The sequence below is a fragment of the Enoplosus armatus genome, chromosome 3 (genome assembly GCF_043641665.1).
Source record: "Enoplosus armatus isolate fEnoArm2 chromosome 3, fEnoArm2.hap1, whole genome shotgun sequence".
NCBI classification, from domain to species: Eukaryota; Metazoa; Chordata; class Actinopteri; order Centrarchiformes; family Enoplosidae; genus Enoplosus; species Enoplosus armatus.
The window spans coordinates 20,776,420-20,787,738 of record NC_092182.1 but is presented as its reverse complement, the minus strand read 5'-3'; the positions used below and the strand labels follow the sequence as shown (position 1 = coordinate 20,787,738).

The 11,319-nt window shown below is 39.6% G+C and overlaps 1 protein-coding gene across 1 annotated transcript; it reads right to left on the bottom strand.

The window, feature by feature from the left end:
* Positions 1 to 1,946: 1,946 nt before the first annotated feature.
* On the bottom strand, positions 1,947 to 5,996 carry slc16a1a (solute carrier family 16 member 1a). Its single transcript, XM_070902317.1, has 4 exons — positions 5,780 to 5,996; positions 3,289 to 3,432; positions 2,314 to 3,087; positions 1,947 to 2,182 (listed from the first exon to the last, which is right to left on the bottom strand). Exons 1-4 carry the CDS (start codon positions 5,994 to 5,996, stop codon positions 1,947 to 1,949), a joined length of 1,371 nt encoding a protein of 456 aa, XP_070758418.1.
* Positions 5,997 to 11,319: the final 5,323 nt, after the last annotated feature.

The following is an 11,319-nucleotide window of genomic DNA, read 5'->3' as shown; positions in this document are numbered from 1 at the left end:
GTATTCTGACACACTCACTGGGGATGCTCATGCTTTTTCCTCCTCTGTGTGTATATGTCATATGTGCATATGTCATCCAAATTATATATCCGCTTTTTTAAAATTGATATGCAACATATACATTTGTTCAAATTAGCTCCACCTTTACAAGCTGCAATATTAAAGTGATGCTTACATATAAATGAATCAATAATTTAAATCCAATGATATACTATATATATTCTTCTGAAATGGGTCTTTCTGCATCATGAGTACTTTTACTTGTGGTACTTTAAGTATATTTTGATGATAATAGTTTTGTACTTTTACTTAAGTAAAATCTGAATGCATGACTTACTTGTAAAATAGTTTTTCTACACTGTATTGAGTATCTCTTCCTCCACAGGCCTTAAGTAAATTAAGTAGAAAAGAAGAAGAGCTTCCTGACTCATTAAATGGTCTCATTGAACACATTGGGCTTCTGTTGTGTCTACCTTCGTTTGGTAAGGGCATACAATACATGCATTATTCAAGACAAAATGAACAATCCTCTCTGTGTCCCAGAAATTCAGTTTCATTTCTCAGATGGAAAAAGCATGACTGAACATGTTTTGTACAGAACATTGCTTCAGATTTCATTTTGAAGGCTTAGTTTGCAGGTGTAATATTTTCTCTGCTGGTTTCAATGTCGTTCTTTTTAATGAGAAGTGCAGTATGGAACTGATTTGTAACGCTGAAAGGACCAACAATACATAATCAATTTTGTACGATGAGATTACAATGTTCAACCAGTGAAAAATAATGTCAGAGGTTATTATTGTCTCGTCAATATTCTATTAAGCCTAATTTGTATTTTGAGGAGGCTTATTATTTTTGACTGTGGCTGTTATAAAATGACGAGAGCATAATTTGATAAAGTGAGTTAATGCTGTGGAGGCATTTATCTTATAATACGATGCGAATAAGTGTCCTAAATGACTATACAGTAAATCTAATAATGCACTTCCTCCATCCAGTCTGCTTAATAAAGGATAAAGTACATGATACCAGTGTAGTTTCTGAGAAAAATAGTTAATGCATCTCTAAAGAACTAACATTCTTCTGATCTCAGATTTATAAGAAACACAGAACACAGCGGACATCTTGTCAAATGACAGTTTATTTGACTTTCTGACATGATAAAGTATAAAGTAATGTGCAGTCAGTGGCAAATTTTCCTATCGTGAATACACAAAGCTATGCAACAAGGTTTAATGCACTCAGAATTATTGATATTTTCCATAATCAACAATGGACCAGGAAAACAGGTTTACAAGAGAAATTGAGAATTAGTACGAATATATTTGTGGATTATACAAAGAAAAAGGCACCAAGGATGTTTTCAAACCTTCCAGAACTGCTCAGTCCTTGTAAACAGGAAAACGTCTTATAAATGTTTCTGAGAGACGGTGTGGCAAGCAATGTGAGGTGAATAATATAATTGCACACTTTCATAGAGAATTTTTGCAGTCACTTGAAAAATAGAGCGCTGCACTTCGCATGTTCCCTGTTGAAAAATAATCTCAATTGTCTGATGGTACATTTTAGAAGGTTACAACACTATAAATGGTGTGCTGCAGAAAGAGTTATAGAAAGGTTATAGTGACACCATCTGAGATTTAAAAATGACCATTACCATAATCTCCTAACAATATAAGTGACTAAGGCTACGCAAACTTGAATAGTCTGCCAAACACATAAAACAGTCCCTATAAGAATATTAGAGGCATTTTATGTGGTTTGTTCATTAGAATTTAAAGGGCTTTAATTGGTGTGTAAATATTATATACATTGAATTGCAAGTGGGGCTATGATTTTCTGTGGTAGTCTTCAAAAACAATTCATTATGAAACAGACATGTCTCGCTGCCTCGCAGACAAGATTCAATTGTGAATTGTGAAAAATGTAACTTAACACGGTACAGAACATTAGACAGTGTCTTCTGTGTTCCTTGCCTCTGCCACCTCCTTGGCAGCATTGCCCCTGTTGAACTTTTGTTCTCTACCTCCCACCTTAGCCTTCCTCTCCTCCTCTTTTTTCTCTTTGGCCAGCAGTCGATAGTTGAGTCCCATCCCTGCAAACAGGAAGACACTGGAGACGATGAGGAGGATCCCACAGCCCTGGTAGGTGTACTTGTAATCATGATAGATGTCTTTGAACTTCCCTGTAAGGACAAACAGTCACATTGCAACATTTTTAGTCACTGTCAACATTAAGCTGAGGTAAACTGCGCAGAAATGAATTACAATTGTTGACAGTGAACTTGAAAGTTCATATAACAGGTGATGTACTCACCAAGCAAAGGGGGGCCTAACAATACAGGACCACACTCCACAATAGTGACCAGCCCAACAGCACTGGAGAAGCGCTGAGCTCCCACCAGGTCCATCAGAGTCTCAAACAGCACTGAGCTCAGCCAGCCGAAAGCGAACCCGAAGAAGATGGCATAAATCACAAAGCCTTTGTAGTCTACTGATAGTGGTGCGAGAACGTGGCAAACACCGTTGTACAGCACAGAGGCAGCAAAGAAGTACTGTATTCTGGGACGGACCCACTTTGTGTTAGCCACAATGCCCATTGAGGGCCGGGCAACCATGTCAACAAAAGCCAGCACAGACAGTAAGAAAGCTGCCTTCTCTTTAGGGATGTCTTTACTCTTTGCAAAATTACTGAGGAACACCAGTGGTGCAAACAGACCGAAAAACATGACAATATTGCCCATAATATAGAGCAAAAAGCCACGGTGCTTGAACAAAGACAGGTCGATGAAGCTGTTAATGATCTGCACTACAGTCCTCCTCTCTGTGACCTTCTCTGCGGGTTTGGGTTTTGGTCCTATAGGCCGCATGAGGGAACCAGCGACACAGCAATTGAAGAGCAGGCCACCCAGGATCAGGAAGCTTCCTCTCCAGCCAAAGCGGTCAAAGAGCCAGGTGTTTATAGGGGCCATGGTGGAGAGAAAGACAGGGCTGCCAGCCATGGCAATCCCATTAGCAATGGGCCGCTTATTGTAGAAGTACTTTCCAATCATAGTGAGGGCAGGGTTGAGGTTGAAGGCTAATCCCAAACCTAAAAGAGTCAATTAGAAAAAATGTGTCAGTGTATTTGACCTATAAATATCTCAGTTGAAATTTGAGCATTAAACAGCGTTTGGCAATCCAAAATATTTCTTGGTATTTTTTTTTTCAACACTAGATGGCAACAGTGTGCAGTAAAAAAATAGATGACTCATGACCGAACTTAAAAATATAGAAAGTTAAAATAAGGTACCTCCCACCACACCAATACAGAAGTACAGTGCTTGAACAGAATTGCAGAAAGAGGCAGCAATAAGGCCCAATCCAGACAGGCATCCTCCCGCTATCATAACAGGACGACTCCCATATTTATTAACCAGGATGCTGCTGATAGGACCTGAGGATAAAAGAAAAACATAATGCACAAACACACATGTTAGAAGCTGAAAGATGGGGATTTCTATCCAATCATCAGTGCACAGTTCTATATATAACCACCAGAGAGCTCCAGTGTCACAGCTGTGGCTCAGCAAATTCAAACAACTTCTGCAATCATTTTTGTCAGTGCTGCACTGCAGTAGATGTGTTCTCATGCCATTAATAATGCGATCTGTCAGAAAAACCATGAAAGCCGTAATGAAATAAGCATTAATTTGGTTCAGGGATTCATAAAAATTGACAGAGGAATAATTTGTTTGTAGATTCTTCTTAAATGGACTCTAAACGCATTTGAAATCATTATTGGAGGAACCTCAGTTCAGACAAGTGGGTGGGTGTGTAAGTGTGTGTGTGCGTGTGTGTGTTTTGGGGGTGGGGGGGTGGGGGGGGGGGGGTGAAGGGACTGGTGTGTGTATGGGGTTAAAATAACAACTGGTATCTTCTTAAGTACATTTTTTGTTTTGCAATTTTGGCACCTGGTACACTGGTTCCAAAGAAAGAGTGACAGAATGAGGCAACAGTAAATCAACTTGTTAATATGCACGCACCTCGGATTCAACATCAACTCAAGAAAAATCACCATGACTTGTAAACAAATGACTAAAATGCACAAAGAGTTCGGGTCACAAAACACCATCTCCATCTACGGCTTATAACAACTGGCCCAAATGAGTATGAGGACCCACATGGAAGACACTTCTGCCTTCCTGCCAAATTCCTGCACCACCCAATGAACCTAAATAGAAACTGACAGTTTTTGTTTAGAGGTTGTCCACACTCATTTGCCAGCACTGTGCAAGACAAAGGGTTTTTAAATTGTAATGCAGGCAGTCTCCACACTAGCAATGAGTTCTTTCCTTCCGCCTTGCAGGGAGAGTTGCTTAGGATAAAAAGGTTGGAGACAAACCAATGTAGAATATTATGAATGTAATGAATCAAAAATTGAAGGAGTACAGAGGTACGCAACAGTAGGCCGTTAATGAACTTCTCCTGCTGATGTGCTCAGAATGTTTAACACATACGGTGACAGACTCAGATGTCATCTACTCACAGCAAACAAACATTTCCTCACTTACTTTCAATTACCATGCATAGCTTGCTTTCATCTGTGTATATTTGCATCTAAACATTTGCATTAATTAACAATGTTACAGCTGATCACGAATACTGAATCCACTGTGGCTCATGACGGGTGCATATCTCACTTTTATAGCCATGAAAAAGGTGGCAACCCCTTACAAGCTTTATGTGCTGCTGCTGATAACAAATATTAAGTAACACACTGTAAGACAAACTAAGAACAGTGAGATGCTTTAATCACTGCAGACAATGTGTTGCTGGACCACAAGCAGCCTTGATTCCTTTATGGGGAACGTGTAATACTGCTGACATATGGCTACTTGTTTTTACAGAGGTTATGTAGTAAAAAATATGATATACAGTAAATGAAAGTTTAGATGTAATTTGTTCAACACAATGCATGGAATGCAATGAATGCAATGCTAGCCTAGCAAAACAAATACTATCTTCACTATTTTATTGCTTGCAGATCTTACAAATACATTTTACACTCAGGCCAGAATAGAAAATTTGATACAAAGTAGTTTTACATGGTGTAATAGTTTCCACTTCACATCAGTTTGGCACCGTAAAGCAACTTTCCTGAAACTTCCCTGAGATTGAAAAAAGATGCCTAAATCATCAGTTTCCCAGTTTATCACACGACAGAGTAAAGAGAAGTGCAGTGTTTTGATTTCAGAGCAGACGGTCTTGAGGGACGTGGAGAGCTCCTTTGAACTCGGCTCTCTCCATGTTGAATATCACGCACTCGAATAGAGCCTTATCATCACCTGACCGGCCAGACCTGTGTGACATCACCCAGCGTCTCATTCATCTCATCAGTGCAGGAACACAACCAAACCCCCGGTGGTCTTCCACTCTCAAAGCACACGGGGAAACAATAAGCGGGTATGCAAGGCTAAACCCCATTCATGTGCTCCAGAGACAGATAATGTTGCACTTTCATAAACAACACTTCAATAGAGGAGTTACAGTATTGTTTTATCTCAGTATGAAATGTTTCTGTGGCCTCTTTGTGGACGAACTGAGGTTGAAAGGCTACAATGCAACTCTGTATTTGATCAACAAGCAATGGATTGGCTTTTAACTGAACACTCCAGGAATAAATCTTTTACAGTTGTGCTAAGAGCCAGAAATTGATTCAATCTATAAATCTTCACGACGTGCTAAATGTCAAGTGTTAACAAACCCATGTTTGGCAGGTTGTATTTTAGTTCGTAGCTCACCTCCACCGTACATGACGGCTAACATGATGGAAGAGATCCAGGACACCTGGCTGCTGGTCACATCGAAGATCGCCTCGATCTCTTTAAAGAAGACAGTGATGGACTTGGGGAACGCATAGGAGAAGCCAATAGAGATGAAGGCCCCGGCTACCACCATCCATCCCCAGCCACCCTCAGGTGGTGTGTAGCCTTGAGGACCACCGACGGCGGGCGCCATTTTCCTTCACAAAACTCCTCGTCAATTTCAACACGTCAGATATGAGGACCTGAGAGAACAAAGAAAATGACCTGATTAGTTGTTGGTGAATGTGCATCGATCCATCAATAAATATATGAAATTGTAAAACTATTTTGTCCTCAGCTTTGAAACATTTGACAGCTCTGAACATTTTTGTATCTCCTTGAATGGAAAATGTCCCCTTTCGCTTGTAAGGAGCCTTGCAAATGGTTATGATAAAGCCTTTCATCAACTGATTGGACAATAAAAAGAGGCATTAGAGAGACTAAATACGTAACAAATGTAAATCAAGTTTCAAAAAAGAAAAGAACCCTTTTTAACCGGCTGGTTTCCCATTTACTTCTCCATTTGCTTACTCTGTATCACTAACAGTGTTTTCTGTAGCAAAAGCTTGTTAATATTGATTTTATCGGTATTTTACACTGACCATGAATGTGGGAAGGTGATTCATAGCAGTTTAACTGTTAATGAAGGTTTTCATTTGCAAACTGTTCAGAGCTGCTAATGTCAAATGTTTCAAAGCTCAGACAATAAAAGAGAAAGAGTAAAACAACAAAATAGCTACTGCAGAAGTGTAACCATTCTCATCCTTTCATTTTACAATTATAGACAATTTTATCTAAGTGCTTGTCTCATTATTTTAACTTTTTAAAAAGTATTTTACCTCCCATGTAGAAGATATCTGTGTTGATTGGCGTCTGACAGTATTGATCTTTTTCCATCAGTCTCATGCCCTCTGACCTCTGTTTTCTCTCGTGTCTCATCTTCAGCACTGACCAAACTAGCCGTCTTACTCTCTGGGCCCTTTTACTTGTTTCACAGAATAAATTCACAGTCAATATGAGCAACATCCACTACATGCTCTGTATACTGACCTTTAAGTACCTCTGAGTACCTCTGCTTTGCTGATACCTCATGTGTATTTGGAACGAGATCAGATTTGTCAGAAAGTATTTCCTTTACGCTATAAAATAGATTAAGATTAAGGATGCAATTTTTTGCTTTGCTTTGCTTTGAATTGCTCTCTGCATGTATTCACTGAGCTCCCACCTGCTGATCTCCCACAGTCTCACTTTGGAGGTGATGAATAAGAGTCCATCTGCAGAGTCAAGCAACTTACTGTACTGTTTACACAGGGGAAACTATCCAGAGAAAACATTGATCAGACCATGAACACAGGTTGAATTCACACTGCTCAATAGCTCAAGGCTATGCTCAGGAGAGGGTGATGATGTAGTGTTTTTCAGCCAACGAGGACTTGATGTGGTTGATGAATTGGTTTAGTGCTCTGAAAACCTATTGGTAAGCCAGTTGTGTGCAGCGAGTAGTGAATATTTAATGTGTTAAAGAACTTTTGTTATTGAGCAGGGATTTTAGCTGCTGCTATGCAGCTGTAAATGTGCCTCCTGCATTATTCTACAGATGCAATATGGACGAGAGATAAGAACGTATGTCTCTTATTTATTCAAACAGACATTATGGGACACTAGAATAATTAGATAATAGCCACTTGGGTTAACACATAAAAATAACATATTTGTGCATAAATTGCTGAGCGATGCTAAGATTACAGTAACTCAATAACAGAGGCAGGTTTGCTGTCACAAGCGCTTACTTTTAATTTAACACCATCATGAAGAGGAGGTGGAATTGTGTGGAACAGCCAACACATACCATGTGTGTCTGCTCATTGTTTATTAACGTAATAGTATCACATGCCTACACATTGGCCCTTTGTCAGATAAACAAACACCTATCACCAATTAACAACTGTAGTATGTTGGAAGCATTTAGACCACTGTTCTGGAAAGGTTGTACCTACTAATGACAAAGACTACTTAAAAGAAGAAGCTGAACATTTTGGGAACTGTGCTTATTTGCTTTTTTGTGAGAAGAGAAGCTTGACATCAATCTGTGTTTTGAGTACGGAGCTAGTGTAGTGAGCCTAGTTTAACATAAAGAGTGGAGGTAGGGGAAAACAACTAGCCTGTCTCTGTCCCGATCAAGTTAAAAACTATGAGGTACAACAATACTGATTAACATGTATTTTATTTGTTGAATCTGTACATACACAGGAATGTAAAAAGTACAAATTCTGCTTTTAGGGGAGTTAGATGCTGAAACTATTTCTTGGACTGTTTGCCTCTGTGTCCAGTCTTTATGGTACCAAACTAAATACGTCCTGACTGCAGCTCTGTGTTTTACAAAGAGACATGAGACTGACATGAATCTACTCAAAGTCTGGTAAAGTCTACATTAAAGTTTGAATAGGATTTTGTTATGAGACGGTTTAGTGTAAGTTATTAAATTGTTGTCACCTTTGATCAATAGAAGAGGTGGATGTACTGGATTTCCCTTCACACCTCCTTCACACGTTCCTCTCTCTGAAAACAGAGGATCTGCACAATTACAAGAAAGGTCGGTTGAAAGATTTTCACTCTCTGAAAATAGTCACCACACATCCACCAGGCGGCCTCTCAAATAGGACAATATGCTGGGGAAATGTTCTTTATTGGCAGCAGAGGCAGCGTTGTATTTTTAAAGAATAAAAAATTCAGTGGTTGACATTAGATGATGAATGGAGGAGCGACAGGACTACAGATAAAGTGACAAAACTGCTGAAAAAATGAATAAAATGGATAATTTCACGCTGAAGATTGATCACTTGGCTCTAAAATAGAGAGAAAAATATCAAACAATTCATTGAAAACTGCGGAGGCGATTCGTTTAAGCCGGGTAAGAGAATGAAATAAGTAGACCAATGGGCAGAAGCATCAATGCTAACCCCCGTCACACTGTGAAGGTCTAAATAAAGCAGTCAAAGTATGCGGCCTGAAAGTGCCACTTGACAGCACACATGCCTGCACAAAGCAGGGTGGGCTCAGCAGAGGACATTATAGTAAAGACACAACAGGATTTTGTGTCATTGATTAAAGGATGCAAGATTGAATTTTCCTTGGAATTAATTTGACTAACATGGGTCACATCAGCAGAGGGGCAACTGAGGCAAAGCATCCCTCCTTATAGAAATATCATCCATGTGCTGCATTCAGGGAACCCACTTCTACACATTCTCTCTAAGAGTGTTTCAGGGAAATATTCTCCTTCTCTTTAGTGTGTTGAATTCTGATTTTGTGTTGCTTTTTTGTGAGCCACATTGAAATAAATAGCTCAAAAACTGTTGCTATGGTTGGTTGGTCTACAACAAAAGTAGATGGAATAATGTTGAATGAACATGAGATTTTACATCTTGGGCTACATTTTGTGCTTCTAGCTAAATATTTTTCATTCACTCTCCCTGCAGCCATGCTTTGGGCCTCTTATGACCACTTATTAGATCTAGTGAATTTGTCTGATTAATTATAGATGAGAATAACGTGTTAAATATTTGCTCAGTGAAATTGCACACTCGCATAATAAGTTTTGTTATAACACTGACAAAGCAATACATCTTTCATGAATAACAAGCTGAATATAGATTACTTATGCAAGTAATTATTTTTAATGTGATGTCTGGCAAATGGGAAATGTGCATAGTGTGTGTGTGTGTCAAGCATCTTACCTTGGCAGGAGCTCTTGAAGGGGGCCAGATGAGCTCTGCAGATAAACAGCAGTCTCGGAGGCACGTTAACACACTGTAGACATCATTGAATGGGACTGAGCTTCTCTGAATATGTATGAAATAAAAAAAAAAGAAAAATCACTGCATATGTTTCACAGATACTCCAGAAGTGATCTGTGGGTCTATATCCAGTGTGACAGTCCAAAAGTTGCCAGTGGCACCGCTGCCTCAGACTTCATCTGTTTCCAGTGACTAAAGTGAAGCTGAAAAGTTGAGTTAGTTGAGTGCCCAGATCAAACAGCTGGACAATCTGGACACTATGGGGCTAAATGTTGAGGTCAGTCAAGTTCTTATTGGCTGTGCGAGTCATAGTGCCATGCCCCTACAATGCTTTCTCCACCCCTCTGTCATGTGCTGAGCTCTCACACAGAGTTATAATACAAGGAGGAATTCACTGCACGGCCCGATAGTACGTGTGACCTAAGAGGATATCTCTGCACTCTAAGAGATAAGATGCTTTATGAGACGCTGATTTCCTGCATTAGCTGATTTGTCAGAGCTATTCAATTGAATATTGGACGTTGCAACTATAAGAAATCCGGTTTACTTAAACAACAGACATTGTTTACCTCATCCACCTGAAAGAAAGATTTCTGAACACTTCAGGGGTCAGATCTGGTTGAGCCTTTCTCCCAAACTCCCAGAGGAGCTATCAATAAGTCTATATGAGGGCTTGGGAAAGGAAAGGCCTGGAGGTTATTCAAACAGCGTGTACTTGCAAAGTGACTTCAAATTTTTGACACCTTTGACACATTATTTCTCTTTGTTACGTTATTTTATGTTGTTCCCCTCATTTTTTACCTCCACTCAAATAAAGATTTTTATTACTTTTCAAACAGAGGATGCAGTTGAGAACCGCCTACAATTCAGTGTTTTCTCCTGGGCTGGCATTTATTCACAGGAGCAGAGTGCAAAGAATGGAAATGGATGTGGGACAAAAAACATTCGCGCACGCACACGCACGCGCACACACACACACACACACACACGTGTGTTCATGCAATCTGCAATCGGTTCATGGCCCCCTGAGGATGAATTGGAATAATCTAGCACCATCATCAGGTCAAAATTTCAGTTTGTCCAATACTTTGGTTGATGACCAAATACCTGCAAAGCTTCCCTTCAGCCTCAGCTGTACTTTGTGTTTAGTGCTAATTAGCAAATATTAGCTAAACTAAGATGCTGCTTCACATCACCACGTAGCATTGCCATTGTGAACATATTATTTCAAAAAACCACTGTTCCTAAGTGCAACCCCACAGAGCTGCTAGCATGGATGTGGACTCTTAGTCTTGTTTACTCATGTTAGTTACCTGGTTGCAAGAATAAGGAACACAGCACACGCAGATCGAGTTTGTAAGTGGTTGATGACAGACTGATGACCTCATGTACTGATGACGTACTTTAGGTCAAAATCAGTATCTTGTTGTTGTGTGTGTGACAGGGAGATGATGAGTAAAGATGGAAGCCCAAAAGATATATATTTCTCATTCAGATTTTTTCGTGAATCATAATATTTCCTCTCTTACTGGTAGCAAATGTTCTGCAGCTCCGTAGTGAGAAACCACTGCTGTAAATGACCTTATAGCATTGTCAGAGGGATTAAAATTGATTAGCTCAGCTATGTGAAACACAGCTCCTATAGAGTATAATAAGCTGCGGTAAAACTGCTATACATAC